General features: G+C 34.2%; 1 protein-coding gene across 13 annotated transcripts in view; it reads left to right on the forward strand.

Moving 5' to 3' along the window:
- DMD (dystrophin) overlaps positions 1-21,237 on the forward strand; it is a 1,276,803-nt gene that overhangs the window by 1,001,551 nt on the left and 254,015 nt on the right. For all 13 annotated transcript variants that reach the window (XM_080377714.1, XM_080377711.1, XM_080377709.1 and 10 more), the window contains one exon: positions 3,009-3,163. In XM_080377714.1, the coding sequence (XP_080233840.1) occupies positions 3,009-3,163 (155 nt within the window). The remainder of the gene's footprint in view (positions 1-3,008; positions 3,164-21,237) is intronic.

Here is a 21,237-nt window from a genome sequence, read left to right on the forward strand (position 1 = left end):
CGGGAATTCGCATGCTTAGAATTGGATGATACTGTACATAAATATTGCTATATTTTAACTTCTATGCATCATTTATTTTGTTCCACTGGGCAATCCTGGGATAGAAGAAAACCCAGCTCTAATTTACTTACTTGTTTTTAATCAAGGATCCTTAATTACAAAGACTTTCTTCTTAGTAAGTTCAACCAGTGTTTTCTAATTAAAAATTAAAAAGAAATATATACTAAGTAACATGATAAATTCACAGCCTTAATTCTTTAAGCCTTTTAATAAACTCAGCAAATTCCACTGATGACACAGACAAAACAAAGAGAATGCTTAAAAAAAAGTCAAAATTAAATTAATGAAGCTTTTTCCTTTAAAAAAACCCTGAATGTGTCTTTGAGTAGTTAAAAGATCAATGAGAGCTAAAAATACAAAAAGGAAAAGAGAAAAAAAAGGAAAACAACCAAACCCCACCACCAATGCCAAGGGTTTAATTGTAAAATATTCATTATAGTCATGCAAAATAGGACTTAAACTGGCCTGTGGTGGGACAGATAGTTAAAACATCTACCACACTATTTTGTTCTTGGTGTATGTGCACAAAGCAAAGTTGAAGGCAGGCATGCATTCCTTAAAATTATTGAAAAATTGCATACCAATTTCCAATAAAGTATACGATACAGATTGTTTCTGTTGGCAAAGCTCTCTCTAGTCATCATTTTTTCCCCCAGTGATGATCCAGTGTTTTATTGTCAGGAAATTAATGGATTAATGATGAAGTTAATGATGAGAACACCACTTTTGGAAATAACCTTGTAATGGATCTTTCCATATTTTTGTTATAAAACTGAGTTTGGAAGATTTGATAAGGTGATTTATATTCACATAGGAGTGAGCAAAAATAACTTATTTTTAAAGTAAAGTTTACAGGCTATTAATTTACAATGCAGAAAATATGTTATGGTAACTTTTCTACGTAATGCAGTGAACAGTTGATCTGCTGTGATTCTTTGGCTGGAAAAAAGTAGCTATATGCATGCATAATGTTAAACAAAAAAAAGGTAAAGCATAATAAAGGTGGATAGACTTAAATGTAGAATGGATACTTGCTATAAAAGGTCTACAAAACTGAAATGATAATTGCTGTATATTTTATACATTTTTGGATTTATATATTTTATTCTATTTGTTTAAATACTAACATTTTTATATTTATTGTATATTATTGCACATAATTCTGGCAGGAAAGAATCCTGCCTGTATCTTCTTCAAAGTAATGGTAGTGGTTTTCCACAAAATAATCACGTCTCCTTACTACATCTCCATACTTAATACAGGGGAATGACTAAAAAATTGTTTAGGCAGCTTGACCTTAAGTGAGCTTAACTATAACATGTTCAGATGGTTTTCAGGAGCAGGGGTTCGTAGCATCTTCCTAGTGTCTGATTGGTAAAAATAGGATCCCTTGTTCAAAACAGATAATCAGGTTGCTGTCTGAGTATCTGAGGTTATCTGCTGCACAGTAATCAAGTGATCTGCCCTGTCATGAAGGAATAACCCAGGAAAGAGGAAAAACGTGCTTTCAGTTTTAAATTATGGAGAGAACCTAGAGATGTTGAAGCAGCTTTTTAACAGGCAAAGAGTTTTGGGGAAAAATCAAAACCCCAAAAACCTTCACCTGGACTCCATTCAAAGATCAAGTACGTTTCAGTACTAATCTTAACCAAAATCAGCTTACAGACTTACTGAGATAAAAACGTAAGTGCACAAAATAGTCAAAATGTATTTTTTTTTTTTTTTAGTATTTAGACTGTTTAATCAGGGATTACATATTTAAGTTTTGCTTTGCATGGAGAATTTCTTATCTGAAGTCAAAACAAGATTTCAAAAGGAATACTGCTTTGGGAGAGTGAGAGGGGAAAGCCCCTATTTTTTCTTCACATAAATTTCCCAATTTGTGTGTTAAAACACAGCAATAAATACAGGCAAACCTTGCTGTTTGTTTTCTGTTGGTAGCTTCTTATGTTTATGTGCAATTTACTGTTTCTATTTACAAATACAATCTTTTTTTCTACTTGCATTGTTCATTTGATTGAGTAGTTGTAGTCTTTGCCTAGCACAAAAGTACAAGTAGACCATCGATTATCTTCGCTCTTTCATCTCTTTCATTTTGTTGTTACACATAACGGATTAAATATACAACTTCAGCGCATTTATATGGAAATTTGCTCCAAGAAACAGATGAACAGGAAAGATGCATGGAAGCTGGCTGCTGGCTGAATGAGTGTTGTGGATTTCCTGGCTTGCTTATGTAGCAAGGAGAGGAGAGGAGAGGAGAAAGAGGTGATGAAAGGGGTGGGGGTGGGGGGGAGAAAAAAAAGTATGACCAAAATTTAAAAGCTTTCTTAATACCAAGAAGCATAAATTATCATTATAAAGATATCGATAGTTTTACCAGTAGTATTTTGCTGTATTGCAGATTTAGTGCTGTTCCAGTAGATGGCACTAATTACATAAACAATTTGCAAAAATAAAGTGCATTTTAAAAAAGTCAAAGCACAGGTATTAGTTGTCCAAGTATCAGTATTATTTCACAGTATAATAAAGAAAATTAGACAGAACATATTATTCAGTATTTTCCATCTCAGTATAATTCAACATCACAAACAGTGGTAGTTTACATAATGCATAATAATGCATCCATCTCTTTCTGTCTTAGAAAAAAATAATCAACAATCTAATCAGTGTTTATCAATTTGAGAAGTCATTTTTTATCCAGCATTTAGGATTTGTTTGCTTGATCCTCACAAAGATTAGAATTAGTCTTATGGTCTGATGACTAAAGGAATTTAAACATTTAGAAAGACTCTGACTTTAGTTACAAGTAAATCTGAGGAATTTATATATATATATATATATGTATGCCATAAGTTGTTCATCTCCTCCTGTAATAAACATACAATGTGCATGATCATTTTGTGGTGTTCTGAGGTTTATTCTTTTTGTTTCTCTTTTTACTTCAGCAATTTTCAAAAGAAATACGACAATGGCAAATAAATGTAGATGTGGCAAATGACATGGCACTTAAGCTGCTCCGTGATTATTCAGCAGATGACACCAGAAAAGTAGAACTGATGACAGATAACATTAATGCGACATGGGCTGCCATTAATAAGAGGTATGATATAAATTCTGCTATTAGATTTGTTGTTAAACTTCATTAACATTCATTGTCCAGCTTTGGTTGGAGATTATAGAAGATGTAACTTTTGAAAATGACATGATTATAATGAGAAAGGAAAGAATGATGACAACTCTTCTGTCATATCTTTTGGAAATATATCTCTGGAAGGCCATTTAATTCTCTCAAATATAATTTTGCCTCCTGCCAATTTTTCTCTGCTGTAACCAGTTGCCAACCAACTTCGGTTGATAAGTTTTATATTTTAAATATTTAAAATGAAGTGGTTTACAATTCTGTGTACTGTCTCCACATCACAATCACTACAGTGATTTTGAGTCATAAACTGAATCTGAAAATGACAGACCTATCCTATTGAAGCAGGTTCAAAGTAGAAATGTTATCCTCTACCTTTTAAGCAAATCTCTAGTCAAGAAAGTTTTTATTAGATCCTTGAACACATTCTTGATTACATTTCACAGTATTGCAGTGTTTGGTTTAGATATCGATTCCCATACTAAAAGTAATTTGTGCACCTTGCCACCACATTGTGAATCATACAATATGCAATGTATAAGATCAGAACATACTGCAGAACTAAAATTACTTTCTTTATAGTGGCAAAACAGTTTTAAATCATCACACATTAGATATGTAAAAATTAAAGTAGTTTAATCAGGATCTTAAATTAAGTTTTATAGCTTATAACTGAAACTAGAACTGAATTAGATCTTAACATGTTTCTAATTAAAGTCTCTGAACAAGGCCAGAAAAGTCAGTTTCGTTAAATATACAATAAATTAAAAGTAATTAAAAATGCAATAAATATGCAATAAATTTCGGATGTTTTCTTGCATAATGGCAGTTACTTAAATCAGTGATGGCTACAGAAATATATTCACACTTTTAGTTCATTTTTTTCACAAAGTTGATGTTCATATGAATGAGTCACTTTAACAGCATTTTTTCTGAAGCAGACATGCTACTGACTTAATATCCTGTTCAAGTGAGAGAAGAGGTGCTATGGATATCCAAAAAAAGAAAGCTACATAATAATTTGAAAGCTCACCTTTTTTTTTTTTTTTTTTTTTTTTTTTTTTTTGTTAACAATAGCAATAAAAGAATTGAGAAATTTGTATAAACATTCCATTATCTGCTTGCATTTCTCCTGTTACAGTAGTAGACATTTTAGCATTAGGAGCCACATTTTTAAGAAAAAATATTTTGCTTTCTGTGGTCTGAGAAACAGGTGGGGTGTCTAATGTTCAAAACTATTATCAATGACTAGGTAAAATCAGTAGCTCAAAATAGCTAGATAACTAGGAAATTGCTTTTGTCTGTATGTAGAACTACAACCGCCTCTTAGTGAGATGGCTTTTTAATCCTGAAGTCCAGGATATGTCTGTAGCTGCTGTGGATGCTCAGGTAGCAATTGTAGCTAAGAATGGGTCTTTAAATCTGTTAATGCTTCAAGCACAACCCCAGGTGTGCCTAATGTTGCCTAAATGTGAGAATTTCCATCATTGCACGGACACAGCCAAGTTCTAGGCTAACAGAGAGTACAAAGTCTTCAGAACACACTCCTTGCAGGTTTCTCCAAAACCCACAAACTTGTTCACATCTGTGTTAGATAAGTTACTGTAGTAAATGTTATGTGTCTTAGAAGAGAGCTGTTTAGGTGACTGAGCTGACATTTCCCATTAAGAGGTACAAAAGGGTACAATTAAGCTTAAACAGGTAACTATAAAACTAGTATTTCCTACTTTTTGATTGTATGATTTTACTACCCTTCTATTTATTTTTTTTTTTTAATTTAGTGGTTTGTGTATAATTTTTGTAAGACTGCATGATTTGGGAACTTGAAAAAGGAGTGTGCTGTAAACAGTAGTTGATAAACTTCACTAAGGGCTGTATCACATTTTTCTCTGTCTTTTGTGAGACATTGATAAATATGGATGTACTAAGTCATCGAGTCAGCAAAAAAATGGTACTTGGAAGACTTTCTGCTCCTGTAGATTTTTCAGGTTTGTTTGAAACAGTAGCCAAGGCCTTTTGCTCATGGAGCAGCTCCTGAGTAAGTTCTAGAAAGAACCTCCTAGATTTCTTTTGTTAAGCAGCTTTGTGGAAAGAAGATGGAGTCCATGGGCCTTTCTATGACTTAAATGCCAATTTGTTCTGTTTCAGAGATGGTTTTTTGTTTTGTTTTGTTTTTCCCTCCCTCTACACTTCAGCTTTCAGGTTATTGCATAGAGCAAAACAAATGGTTTCTTTATGGTTTTGAATATTTACTCAGTAGAAAGGAGACACATGAACTGTTTGTCACAGGCTCCAAGCAGCCTAGTTCTCCACTGAGATGTGTATGCAGTGATTCCAGAAACATGTTACTTTGAGCATTACTTTCATCTAGACCATGAGTAAGTAGTGCTCTGGTGTTTCAGTGACCTCACAGTGATGTTGAAATATATTCCAAATAATGACCTTATAAAATATTGGTTCAGTATTTTAGAAATATTTTTATCACTGTTTATAAATAAATAAATAAATATATATATATATATATATAAAATCTTGATTGGCAAGAGGAAATATTCTGCTAAAGATTTTGGTTTCTTCAGTCATGTCCTCAATTTAAAGGGCCTAATTATTCTGTGGATAATTTCTTTTAAAAAGAAACATGAAGAGTGGCTTACATTGTTTTGAACTCCTTTTCCTCCAACCTGCCATTTATATCAGAATTGTGCATCAGTGTAAAAAATGTGAAACCTCCTTTTCCATGAACTAGGTTAGTAAAACAACAGGCTGGCAAGCAGCAGTGATATTCCACTTTGCCTGTTGCTAATAGTTCATCCAAAGCAAGTATTTCAGTCATTAAGGCAACATCTGCCAGCTTGTGGTTTGTTTTGCTTAAGTAGATTTGTAGCTGATTGCTGTGTGTTTACCCTTTGTCTTACTGTTCTGTTTTATAACATTGAACTATAACACATAATATTCTAACTCCTTTAATAGCCACATTGATGAGTACTTGATGGTTACTTCGCTTTTTTCACTTGCCACTTTTTAATTTCACTTTTTGTTGTTGATGCTGCAAAGATACACTAGAAAGCACATGAAATGATCAGCTGGACAAAAGCCAAAGTGACTTGTAAACAGGTCTCTTCCTCTTCTCTTTAGAAGCCTTGACTTTCCAAGGAATAACTATATTATTTAAGCTGAGACAATTAAGGAGAAAGCGATCTGTATTGCTTGCATTAACTAAAATAAATCTAACAGGAACTAAATTGCTCTCAAGAGGAAAAAAAATACAATGAAGGAAGCAACCATTAGAAATTTACTATATAAAAAAATGGTTTTTATGGTAGTATTATGTTACTCCCTCCTTTTATGGACACTCATATTTTATGTGAATTATCATATAAAACATAAACACTTGCTTAAATGTGTTCCTTTTCTGAAAATCCACCAAAGTGTTTAAATTTCACTAACTTAAATATTAAGCTAAAAAGGGACTTAGATTTTTCTTAAGTAGAGCATATATTATGACAGTAATTACATAAAGTACCCTGAAAATTTCTTTAGTACTCCAAAGCATCACTGTCTAACAGATATCTCAAATACTTGCATTGCCCAGCAGTTCCAGCAGTTCCTATGCTTAAGTTCAATGGAACTCAGGCCACACAACAGGAGCAAAGAGCTTTCACTGCTAAAGATGCCCTTTTTTTGGCTCTTGAGACAAGATACAGGACACTCGCGTCAGTCAAAAGATAAAAAGTAACATTTTTTCCTCACTACCGGATATGGGCAGTGAAGAATCAATATATGATTTGATTTATGTTGCCCTTATTTGTTTAAGTTGTAGTGAGCTGGAGAGGGTGTGGCAAGGATTTGGGTGTCTAGACAACCTATTTTGCAAGGTCTGAGATAAGTTCTTGGGTAAACACGAGAGCTGATGTTAATTCTCTAATGCAGCCAGTTGTATGAACAGTGATTTTGCATGTCAGCTAGACAATATGAAATACAAATGACCAAACAAATGATGTGAACAGTACAAAAGTATGATGTATACCTGTTTCCTATGCAAATGCATAATATAACAGTAATTGTAAGTCAGATCATAACCTAGGTTTTGTCTCTGAGCAGCAAACCTGTCCTTATCAGTGGTTGTTTGTTATAAAAATACAGTTGTTAGAATGTAAACTTTATCTGTGCATAATTTTTGTAAGTATAATCTTACTGCCTGCACAGAAAGAGCTTGACCATTCTGCTGGAGATAGGTTTGCTTAATATACTGTACCTGTCCTAATATTACTTTGCTTTACAGTACTTGCAAAATAATCATATTTGCTTTACAGTTGAATTGCATTCTGGGTGAGAAAAACTACATTTACACATCAGCAATCAAGGAATAATCAAGTGTGTTAAGTTATACGGAAGATTCATAGCATGTTTCAGTAGCTAGACTTTTCTGGGAGCCATTTCTGAAGAGCTTATTTGTTCTGTTAGGCTTGGACTGATGAAATTGAGAAGGAGAGAATTCACAGTATGTTTTACTTTAAAGAACATTGCCACCTTCTAGGTTTTCCAGGCAAACTCAGCTTTTTCCTTTCCTTTCTTCTATTGCTTTGAATGTTGGTCCTCATTCTTGAGATCGGTATAATTCCATGCATATGAACAGCTATATAGTTCTTCGTGCAAGTACACTTTCTTTGAGCACAGTGAAACAATTAAATTAAAACCGTAAGTGGCTATGGGAACATTGTTTATATGGGAAGCTTGTTTACATGCCTGTGCCTACAGTTGTCCTGGCTATAGAGCTGCATTCGTGTGGGCATGAGCAAGAAAGCACTGCAAATGTAAGATGTCAGATGAAGATGACAATGGTCATGTGTCATTTTCCAGTGTAATATTTTTCTCCCCCCCCCCCCCCCCCCCGCCCCCCGCCAAAGTAACCATAGTATGATAATTTTTGTCTTCATGTTGTGGTGATTTATTGATTGTTTTTTGAAATAATTTTGCCAGGCTCAAGAAAGTAGATATGTAGAAGGACTGCTTTTTTATGACCAATATGTCATGATGAAGCTTCTTATTTACAACAGCTTAACAACAGATACCAATTTAAAAGTGCAAAAACTGATGCAAAACGTTGCAATTGTAGAGCAATTATTTTGTTTTATGAGATGTTAAGAATACATGTTTATCTTGTTGCCTCTATTACTAAAAAAAAAAAATAAATGTTCAGTCTAGCTGTTCGTCACGTGTTTGAGAGCTTTGCTTGTTTTGAATTCTATAAGGACTTAAGTACCTTTACTTAATCAGTAGAACTATTCATGTTGAATGAAAGTGAGTGTCTGAAGTCTTAGGTATCACAGCCAAGATTATGTTAAGGAGTGAATAATTTAATGTATCAGCATGTTTTTCGAAAGAACTAATGTGGCTCTATTGACTATCCTTTTGAATACAAGGAGAAACAAAGTTTTCAAAAAACATTTAATCCAGAGCTCTCTGGAATATGTGAGATTTATATGGGGTCCTAATGTCTTTCCCATTAGACAAAAGGATACAAAACCCCTTTAATTTTAATGAAACTAATTTGTCTCTCTTCATCAGTACAGCACTCCATGCTTCTCAGGAACTACTCTCCAGCAGAGTTAGTAACATTGGCAAATTAAAAACCCCTCTTTATTAGCTGCTTATAGTGCAAGAATGTTAAGGCTTTTGTGTTTAAAATATGGCTATCTTTGAAGTTTCCTAAGAGTGGTTTTCAGATAAAGGATTAAAGTATTTGTTGTTTTCTTTGTTCCTCATTCTGTTACAATTATTTTAAACAAAACAGTACACATTGAAAAAAAGACTATAAAAAGGGTGTGAATACTGCTCTGGCAAGGTTTAGATGCTCTGAGTTTAATTTGAGATATTTGTTGGTTTATGTTTTACTTGGTTAAATAACATCACTAAACATATCCATATTAAAAAGTATAACTAAAATGCCATTTGTTACCTATTTGAAGGACATTCTACTAACTGCCTACACTCTCAAACAAATATTTAGGTACAAAATACAATCTCAAGTTTATCAGCAATGCCATCAGTCAACAATACTTTGGGATTTTTTTCTTCCTAATTCCCCTAAGAATGGTGAAATTTCAGCCACAAATAGGAAAAAAAAAAGTATAAAAAGACATAAATAAAAATGCCAGGCAAAGCTCCTATAAATAGGAGATCTTGAAGGTCATTGTAGCTGCTTATATTCTAGTTTTCACCTTTGTTCTTCACTCAGTTGACTGTACTTTTTGTGCAGTACTGACACCACTATGCAGACCCAAGATGAGAAGTCAGCTGAGGGTACTGAGTATTTGTAGCGTACTTTGTGAGAGGATTGTCTTGGATGTGCAATGCTTTCAAGATGCTGGTAGGATGAGCTGGAGACGCAATGTTACCCAGAATATGGTGTGATTCATCATTTCCACCTTTATGAACATGTTCTTGTGATTTTTAAGAAACTCTTTTAGGGTTAGGAAAAGGAAAGAGTTCTTGAGTTATATCAGGAGAGGATAACGTCAGTCATAGAGTAGTTGCCTAACAGGATCTGTGGATCCTTGTGACTTCAGGGACATGTTTCTTTAAAGTCTTGGTATCAGTGTGAACAAGTTAATGTTCCCACCACTTGAACTGATACATCTGTGGGCTAGTACCTTTATCATTTCCAAAAAGGCAATAGATCATCTGTAGGTCTGCTAAGTCCTCCCTTGGACAAACAGAAACAAACTAAAAGAGAAAAGTGATGTTGTTCTTAAATTAATTGGTTTTTTTCAACTTGTCTGTCCCACAAGTGGCTTGCTGAGGTTCCTTAATCACCATGAATTCGGCTCATTGATAGTTTAGTGGTTTTGGTTGTTAACTGTAATCTAATGTTAACAATTTCATTATAGACAAATGAAAAGGAGGGCACCGCTGGCATTTTGCAAAGACTTCTTCAGCTTCAAAGTTAGTAAGTTAGTAACTGAAACTGAACAGGAAAAGTGAAAGTGGAATATCTAGAAGACCATTCCTTACTGCTCAGACGGTTGCTCTTTCCATTTTTATTTTCTCTTTCTTGGTTTGTATTTTGGTCTTGAGTGAAATTGAATTCTGCGGTTTTGTTCATATTTACTGCGTGTTAAATGTTGTTTAGTCTGTTCTGATAACAATGAGAACAGTTCTTATAGTGAAATCCAGCTGGACAAAATAAATAGTTCATGGTGCAGAGGTTTAAAGGGACCGAGGTTTCATGAACTAACTTGAATCATAATCAGAGCTTAATATGGACATTTCACAGAAACTCTCCATTTGAGAAATCTCACTCTTTTGCATTCACGGGAGGTGCAAGAGGAACAAGGTTTTAAGGAAGGCATAAGTAAGCCTGATTTTGTGAGAGAAAGAACAGAAATGTCAATTTTTGTTCTTACTCCATTAGAAGATTAAGACAAATGTGTTGTTCTTTCTCGTAAAGGTGAGATTTTTCTGAAGTAATTAGAGAGTTTCAGTCTCTCTTTGAACAAGAACAGAAGCTAATGCTCTTGTGTCCTGAAAGTCCAACCTTAAATCTATTTACTATTAGTCTGCAGATAAATTAACAAACTGTAGTAAACACTGCTCTCATCCAAAGTTTATTGCAACAAATGAATGTCTTGTCTTCCCTATCCCTTCAATAGGCTTCTTACAAGCCTCATGTCCTTTAACAGAAAACAGAAATTAATAAAGCTGATGGACTAGCAGACTGCCAGCAAAAAGAAGTTTGACCTTAGTTGTCAGTTTTTGTTTGCATTATTACTCTTGTGATACCTTGTTTTGTTTTCACGTGTGTTTCCTGTGGATTTATTTTTTTTTTCTTACAGCATTTCCTTGCTATTGTAATCTTTGGTGCTTCATGATGGTTTAGCTTCTGATCAGCTGCTGTGCAGGCAATGTAAGCTTCCCCTTCAGTGCCTTGTCAGTCATGCTTGAAACTGGGAGGATAATTCAGTCTGCCTGTTAATTTTTTAGTCTCTTTGGAAGTTATCACCAAATGGTGCTTGCCTTTTGCTGTGTGGATGTGTTTTAACTATGAACAAAATCTCAACCATATGTTGTTTTTATATAAAGTCACAAAGAAATTGACAAATGACAACAAGTCATCATCGTTCAAGCTGAGGATCAGTGGCACAAGAGGCTGATGGTCATGACTCTTACTGACAAACACAGAGACCTGGGGAGGTGCCAACACTGAGGCTAGAGAGGGAAGCAATGGAATTAGTAATATATTTTTCTTGCATATCCTAAAAATCGTTGAGGAAAGGTGAAATTAAACTGAGACAGAGCTTTTAAGGTGTATTTGATACAGGTACATAGAAAGAGAAACAGTAAGCAAGCAAGCAAGCGATTTTTGAAAAGAAAAAGATCAGCAAGTTCATGTTTAGCATCCAGTATCAATCACATCTTCACCAATACCCCAAATTTAACTGTACTGCTCTATAATTCCTGACAAATTTTAAAAATGTAGAGTTCTTCCCCAGCTACTGAGAATTACTTCTGTAAACTATAAAAAATATTATCTTCTGCAAATGATAAGAAATAATAACTCTTGGAATTATCACTCTAGCTGGCATATCTGTAGATTGTTCATTTGTGCAAGATACATAATCGGTAATGTATCTGATGCATATCTGCTTAAGCACAATAATGCCTTGTGGCAATGAATTATACAGGTCTGCTTTTTGTTGGTAAAGAAAAAAGTATTTTTGTTTAAAATGTACTACATGTTTTTGAGATTTTATTTCTCACTTGGCACAAATTTCTTGAAATTACCTAAAGTGACAAATTTGCAACACCCATTTCCCACTTTCTGCATCTTATCTTATTGGTATCTTACATTTTCTTTTTTATTTTCCTTATTTTATCTTTCTTGTTTCCTTTCCTATTACTTATATGTCTTCTTTTATTTTTTTATTTTTTTTAAATTCACGTCAAGTGAAATGAGTCTAATTTAGTGGTTGGGTTTTTTTTAAATCTAACTTGGATGCATTTTCTGAAACCCACAACATGACTTATGTATGCTGATTTTTGTTATTCTTTTGTTTTAAAAACTGAAAGATAGTATTGTATAATTCAATACAATCTGTTATCAGTAATGGTAAAGAGCTCAAAAATTTCCATGAGTTCTCAGTGTTTACAGAATATCTGAGGTTGATGCTTCAGCTGCTTAATTACTACTAATGTCTATTGCTCTACTATGAACAGTATACCTTTACTGATTCCAAGAGTGTAGATTTATTCTTGTGGTATTTAACCTGTAAGTTTTGCATTGTGGATTTACTACAAGGGATGGCAGGCAATTCTTCCAGGGTTGTCCTTTCTCCGTGTTCCTGTGGGAACAGCAGCAGAACAGACTTGTTCAAATAAGCTGGCACTGAGAAGCCATAGATCTGCCTTTGATGACATCTTTCCATTTTATACTGTGCTGACCCCTTGGAGCTGTGGACACTTGTCACTGTGACTTCTTTCCATGTTAAGGAAAACTAAAATAGAAGCATGGAACATTTTTATTAAGTTTTGCCTTGCCTAATTGGTTTTCACGTCATGTTGCTGCTTTAGTAATGTTATATCTGATGTTACTCTCCTTTGTGCTGGTTGGGATGAGGCACCCAAGCCAGCATCAGAAGAGTGATGGACATAAGTATTTATTACAGATGGACATAGTATTTATTCCTTTTTTTCTTTTAACTTACATACTAGTATGTATTCACATCTTCATGAAGCTGTTGGTCTTGATTTAAAATATTAAATTCCTTCAAGGCTACAGCTAGTTCAGAATGCAATGGTGTATACTGAGTTTAAATTTTCCTTGTAGTGTTTGGTATTTTGGACACATCTATATTGAATCTTTCTGCTGTCACATTTATGATGATTTGTTTCATCTGGAAATATTCACAGTCCTTCCTGGGTTTGACTAATTCAAATAAATTTGCCATCTTGCTCTTCACAACCTTTTCCCAATGGTTAATTAATGCACTGAATATTCAACACCTAGTGCTGCTCCCTTGGGATAGGCTCCTAATGCTCAGGGTGAACGTCATTTACATTGACTACACTGTATGTTCTTAATTAAGTTTCATTCAGGCGGTTTCTGTAACAAAACTTTGCATCCCTGGAATGGTTCCTAAATATCTCCTTCTACAGGGCCTTAACTTGTGGATAGTATTTGCTTTATTGTTAGTTTTCATCTTTTGTTTCAATTAATTCTAACAAAAAGTTGGCAAATATATTTGTCTAAGACACAGATTTGTATTGATCCATAATATGCTTATTAAGATAATGTAGACTAATACTTACACATGAAAGCAGGAATGTTCTTGAGTAGCCATTCCCAACAGAAGGCTTCACTTCTGTTTCTGATGGAAACGCAACTCTTCAGTGTTTGTATAGATGTATATATAGTCTTTACAGGTGGATTCTCCACATATGTGTGTGTGTGTATATATATATATATATTTGTTTGGGTACTGTCTGATCATGGAGGGGCAACATCTAGCTAGTCATAAATATTAAAGATTGTTGAACATAATTATATGTTTGTGTGGTGTCAGCAACGGTTTAGTATATGTGTAATGTGCTTAGCTTGGAGTAGGTTAAATGAGCTAGTGAAATTTACTGGAATAATGTCACTACTTGATATTTGGAACAACTAAAATTAGTAAGATATATAAGTCGCTCTTGTTTAGACTGTTATTCTGAATAAACTGCAGCGCATTAAACAATCATATAGATATCAGGTTTGAATGTACAGTTGTTAAATATTGAACAATTTCAAGATATCGAGACAAACTATATTGCAGTTATTGGATAGCAGATGACAGCCTTTTTGTAGATCAGAAGTACAGATAATCAAGAAAGTATTACATAAGTTAATATAAGAAATCAAAATAACACATAATATGTCAAAGACTTGTAAAAACAATGTGTCATGGTAATGCCATGTGGATTTTAAAATACCTATTTTATAATATTTCCTTGAGTGTTCTCTATTTTTATCATTTAGATAAATAGAGATTTTACAGTATATATAAATCAGTACAGTATGGAAATGTAGAGATGTGAAGCTACTGCAAAACATGTAATTTGTGAGAATGACTATTCTAATACTGCATTTCTGCATAACATTCTTATAACTAATTTATATACAGTCTTGTGTACGTAGCTCACACTGCAAGAGTAAAATGAAGTAAAGGAGATCAAGAAATGCTACAGATTTGGGTTTTTTTTTTACTAATGCACTTATACATCTACTTGTTTGCATTTTTGATAGGAAGGTTAATGAGTTGACTGTAGTCTACATGTGTACACCTAATAAATATGTTAATATTAGTTGAACCTAACTTTTGTCAATTGCAACACAAGGCAGCCATCTCCAGTGCTTATTTGATGTTAAGAAAGTTAATTTTTTTCTATTTTGTTTTCTTATGAATCTTCTGAGAGAACCTGTCTCTGCTTTTTAGTAGTATATACTATTTTTTCTCCCATGAACTCTTAACATAATTGCTCTAATCTAAATTCTAGGAGTCCTTTGTAGTACTAGAATAGAACTTGAAAAATTAAGATGACTACTATCTGAAAAAAAAGTAATATCCAAACCAAATAATGGGACATTGTCTGCATGATCTACATCAATACCACCCCTTGCTACTCAATTACTTTCTTGCAGTTTCTGTTGTGGGTATAGACTGGGTCTCACATCTGTAGTCAACTTTATGCATACAGCTCTCTGGTAAGGCACTTTTCCCTCTCAGGCTTTGTGTGCTGTTCTTATATACCTTCTTAGAAAACCTGAGCCATGACTTCTCTGAACAAAGAGGAAAATATAAAATAGGAAATCAGTTAGTGTTTCAGATATTCTTGTAGGAAATCATAGTGTAATGTTCTTATGGAACGAGGTGGCTTTTATTTCACAGTTTCACATATTCCTGTACTCTTGGATGTCTTTGTCCCAGCTGCCTGTGCAGCATACACACCAAGATGTTTGTATCCAAGTGTTTCATCCATAGGAATTCCTTGGGATCACCCAGACCACAGGGGGCATCACCTAATGATTTGTCATTCCTGTCCCAGTTATGTTCTTTTCTTGTTAAACAGACAGACTAATCTACTAAATAGATAGTACAAGTAGAAGCTGGATTTTTTTTTGAGATTTTCTTTTCAAAAGTATTAATCTTGAAAAATTTCTGTAGTTATGTCTTCACATTTCTGGAGACTTTTCCCCTTCCATGTGATGGATAAGAGATTTCTTGCAAGATCTTGTAGGGTATGCATGCTACTTATTTGTTTGTTTATTTATTATCTCTCAAATCCTGTTTACCAGAGACAGGTACATTAAAAAGAAAATGGATATCCATCTAGTATTTCAGAATGTATTGCCATGTGCTTTCAGCTGTGAAAAACTATAATTGTAAACGTATTTCCTAGAAGTCGAGCTGGGATACAATTTTTCAGCTAATCAGAAAAAGCAGAACTATGTCAAGGACTGCTAACCAGATTTTGATCTTAAAACATGATGATTATGATGATGATTGTTTCAAATACAATCGTGAATGTAAGCCTTGATCTGACAAAAGTTCAAGCTGCTTTTAATAAGGCTTTTATTTAGATTTAGGCCTGTTATGCAGAAATAACATCAGCTGGGTAGAATGAATGATTTTAAAAGGTGAGCTTGGTTCTTGCTGCAAAAAGAACAGGATTGAAGGACCTTGATGTTTCAAAATCTCATTCTGTTGCCATATACAATCCAATTCAGTATTCATTAACACATCTATTTAAACAAGACCATTTTAAATGTATCTTTTGGTTAAATAACAGAATATTATACAGGTATATTTCCTTTAAGGACCTTATGGTATATTTTATGGATTTCTTTGCATGAGCTAAAGGAAAGCTGAATCATCAGTTAAACTGATGAATGCATCAGTTATGCATTCATTTCCATGACTAAAATTTGGAAAGTGATTTGAGAACAGGTAGACATACATTAAGGAAAGGAAACACATCTCCCCAGACCTTGTGTAAATTGTCTAGAATATACAGAGGATAATTCCATGACAGTGACCACAAAATGATGTCACAAGCAAAATAAAGCATTTTTTTCAATGTAATCACCTGATAATTATTTCAAAGTTTATCAAGGAGGAAGAAAACATTGCAAAATATGCACTATTTGAGTTAGATTTGGATGAGTGCCAGAATTGCACATGAGCTCACAAAATTTCAAGTGTATCTACTTTTGTCATAGCTTTTCATAGCAGAATAGTCTGACCTCCTCAGTCCCAGAGTGTTTACGTGTATTTATGTGTGTCTCCACTCTGCTATATAGTCCAGTTCTGTCGTTTGAAGGGTTTTTTCCTGCTAAGAATTTATATCTTTGTAATTGTCCAAAAATGAACTGAGGTACAACTATCACAGAGCATCTTGTTCCCTTTGAAGTCAGTTGAAGGTTTAGGATTCTCTCTGTAAGGCTTTTATATCAAATACATACCGAGTTCTGTTGAATGGAGTGTGAGCTGAACATCATCTGAGTTTGCTGAGTTTGGCTCTGGAAGTTCATTATTTATTTATTTATATTTACATAAGCCCAAAGAACAGAACTACAGTTATGGTTTCTTCCCAATGTTGTTGAAACTCCATAATAATAATTTATCAGTATTATTCTACATTCTCATATTACCTCTGGTTACAGTTCCTGTTGTTTTACAATCTTTCTGCAGTGTATCTATTTTAATCACGTTATCTCCTTATTCTATATTTCAGCTTTCTGTAGGAGTCTGAAACTTCCTGAATAATAAATAACTATATAAGATGGTCCTTTACAACTAATATTACTGTATTAGACTACCTAGACATAAAAAACAGTAGGCAGTCTGCTGTCTCTCTCTCAGATGCTAACGGTTTTGGTTACCAGCTGCTTCTGAGCTGAATATTATAGAGCTGGACCTTGACTGTCATCTTTATTTCTTTTTAGCAGTTTTATGCTTCTTAAAATATATTGGCATATTGGAATAGTTGTTTTGAAATATTTTGAGTCAATGTGATCCGTCAGCATCTTTGTGTAGTGTACTATTTAAGGCCCATGTTTGGGGGGGGGGGGGGAGGGGTGTGTGTGTATTTAACTAAGTGTTTATTTACTGTTACTCTCATTTAACTTAAGATGATGCATTGTACAATATAAACTGTAAGTGCTGCCAGAGTTTTCCAGTCTGGAAACTGAGGCTTCTTTCTCTTGTATGGTAGCAAATCACTAATGTTCTCCCAGGCCACTGAGCTCAGCCCTCAGAGGTTGCAGCTTTAAATGAAAACTACACCAACAGTTTAATAGTATCCTTTGTGAGCCCTAATTGATTTCTGTGAAATGTACTGATGGCATTACATGTTTATTAAATGCAATTGTTTCTACAGTGTGTAGGGGGAAGAAGACAAGTGCCTTTAGAATATAATTATTCTCATAATCAGTTTTAATTACACTGTCTTAGCAAAGTTTTATCTCAGTAAAATTGTATCTGAGTAATTAATATGCTGTTTGTTAGATGTCACTGTTGACTGCCTTGGAATCTTGGAACAATTACATGTTTTGGAATGCAAGAAAAAACTTAATTTTATGTATTATAGACTGTGAAGTGTGAAGAAGACTTAAGCAAAACAATAGCCTTTTTGCTTCTTCAGATAGAATAAGAGATCAGTTTTTTCCCCATTTGCTTTTAGTTTTGACTTTAGGATTTCTTCTTTTTTCTGATTTCTCTCTAGAATGGGAATACCAGAACTCTTAAAAGTTGTTTTCCCATGTTTTTGGGGGGCATTGTTTGGATAGTAAAATGGTTAAACTGGAATTTGTTCCGTAAGTTCAGAGTACTGGGGGTGTGAGAGTGTGTTTGTGGTGTTGCTTGTTGTTTTGCGTTTTTTCCTGTTTGCCTGCTTTGGTTTTTAACATACTTCTTTTAATTTTTGACTAAGGGCTATTTGGAAAAGCCTTTTGAGTAAGTCCATACAGAACATTATTCTGTCATTTTTAGTGGTACTTCATACGTTTGTGATTTTTGTATGTTGTTCAGATTCCCTTTTCTTTGACCTGGTAATTTTTCAGATTTACTTTCTGGGAAGTGATTGATTTTAATGAAAATTTATCAGGAGATTAAAAATCTCAAGTAAACCTAAAATATTTTCAATAACATAAAATATAACCTGTAATTAGCTTTAATTACAAAGGAATTAAAATGACCTACTTAGTTTCATTATTGATTTTTTTGTAGTTCACGATGTAAGTGTAATAATCTATGGTTATGATGAAGATAGGGAAAATGTACATTTATATTGTGTTTTTATATATTCTAGACCTATGCCAAGGCAAGAAGGGAAAAGGAGACAAAAGCAATGGCAGCAAGAAAAGCCTGTTAGAAAAAAATTTCTTCTATCCCTCTCTATGCCTGCCATCCCATTAATAGGTATCTTTGGAATGTGAGATCCCATAAGTGAAGACACAGAACATATAAGAAAAGACAGAAATTATTTTTAAAAAGGTTGACGAGGATTTTTCCTCTGTGCTGATATTGGCAGGTGTTTATTTTAAAAGAGGTTACTTAAAGGTCCTGTACAGAAATCCATGTATGTGATTTTGCGCCCCAGGGTGTGATACTTCCTTTGCTTTTAGCAACCCTTCTCAGTTTGACAAATAACGGTGTAGAAGAGATGGGAGATTGATATCCAAAGCTGATCTGAAATTTCATAGATAAATACCATTTCTTTTTTTTTTCCCCTCTTTTTCTCATTAAGTATCAATGGTGCTTTAATAAAGAAAATTGTGGAACAAGTAGTCTAAGTACAAAGACAGGCTTTAAAATTGCTTTAGTAACAAAGAGAGCGGTTCAGAGGAAAATGCTGGGGCTGTTGATGATTTTTGGTGGGTTTTGTTTTTTTTTTTTATACGGGGTCTGACTATTTTGATGAGGGCTATGACAGGTATAAGACTAGAAGCAAGCCAGCCAACGAACAATAGCAAAAGAAATAGTTTCTCTCGCTGCATCCATTTTCCTAAGTACATAAACACCAGTAACGTATTATTATTTTTTTAATACAGGATATTTTCTGCTTTTGCAGAGTTTTACAATAGAAAAACTGCTTAGAAAAAGTCAATTAAATCTTGCTTAGCAGAGTGAATAACTGCTCTTTGAAGCTTTTCCCCCTCCGTGTCAACACATTTTTAAGGAAGGACAAATTATATGGGCTTATTACAATGATCAGGAGATGCTTTAGGATGTTTTAGTTTTCGTATCTGAAGATACTGTCATCATTTAGGAAACTGTGTGTGATTATCAGGGAAAGAATGATACTGTGTCCGTATCAAGACAGATAGAGTTCCAATCAGAGGATGGGGGCGTTGAGGGGCTTTGTTCTTTCCTGCAGAAGAAAAAAGAATCAGCAGAGAACTGCCTTTGTGTGTTTATTTTGCAGCAGCTGTTGCACTTTGTCTGTATGCACAATTACTTCTGCAATTTAAAATAATTTTGCTGGTTATTCATACATAATCAATATGGATAGTGCAGCCAAGGCAGAGATGCCCTTCTACTTAACTGAAGACACTGAGAGTCAGCTTTCTGCCTGTGGCTTACACTGAGAAATAAATGAAAGGCAGGGAAAGGTACTGCACATTTAAACACAGAAAGAAACACATCATTGATAGGAAACCTGCTCATATGCTTGAATCAGCAAGGCAGTACCTGCGTGTTCCCATTGGGGTCCAAAAATAAGGCATATTTTTCTTGTTTATTCTAAGATGTTTCCATCACTGAAATGAAATCATTCTTTCTTTCAGTTCTCCACATCAGCTGTCTTCAGGGAGGTATTAGCAGTGGTAAAGACCAGGCAAAGAGTTCTAGGAAGTTATTGTTGCCTTTTTAGAGGTAGCTTTTTCATCAGGTTTGTTCCTTGGCCCTTATAGGAAGGGACTAAAGCACAAAATGACTGGAAAAAAAAACCCTGAAAGCCTGTCTTTCAAGTACAAAATGCTGTACCAGCTCACCAAAGATTTCCTGTTTCCTCGCTCAGACTAATGGGAAGATAAGGGCCTGCGGGTGACTGTCAGCTGCATCTGAGCTCTGATCTCTGGGGTGGTTCAGGTGCTGATATTGTAGTTCTGCATTTAGTTGCACTTTGAGGCTTTCTAATCACAGTAAAGAAGTAATTTCAGAGGTAGTCGCACACATGTGAGCAATCTCTGTTACTCTAGGATCAACTTGGTGAAGAACACTTTCCAACAAGCCAGACAAAATAGTGATAGTAGGACACAAGTATGTATATATAAAGATCACTCATAAAATTCAAGATGCACACACAGAGGCCAATGCTCTACAACAGAGAAAAGCTAGTAACCTCTCTCAGAATGGTCGAACTAAAAGAATGTTTAAGCAAGTGTTACTGGAAAAATACTGTGTCCCTGGGTGAGGTTTACAGCTGGTTGAGATCCAGAAAACCACATGAAAGCAGTACTTAAACTGCTGTCTCAGCATAGTTTTCCACACTTAATGTGATCAGCTGTTCCAGAGTTAATCTGCAGATTAATCACTTACTAGCATATATTAGTAACTTTAACTGACACTCTAGAATATAGTCCCTAGAATCTGGAAGAAAGTTCCTCTAAGCAGCATTTCCAAAGTAAATTAGTATGATTTATTTCGAATTTGTATTTCAAAATTCTATCAATAATAGTTAATTTAAGAATTTAACATTCAATTGATTAATTTAATTTTCTTGCCATAACTGTGACATCTCCTAGTGTTCCCACTTTATCTGAGATTAAATTATTCTGCCTCTTTGATACGTTCTTTATCAGTCCAAGTTAAAGCAGCTGAAGAAGAGTTGCCAGTAAGAGCTTAAATTTATTTAATAGTAAAAATTAAATGTTCCAATAAAGGTTTACAATTTTTCCTTTGTCACACTGGCAAAAGGATATGATGCTCATGAAAAGTGCAAACTGCTTCCAGCATTAGCAGGAAGATGCATATAGTTCAAATTGCCTGTGATAGCTG

This window comes from Falco punctatus, assembly GCF_963210335.1.
Source record: "Falco punctatus genome assembly, chromosome: 2".
NCBI lineage: Eukaryota > Metazoa > Chordata > Aves > Falconiformes > Falconidae > Falco > Falco punctatus.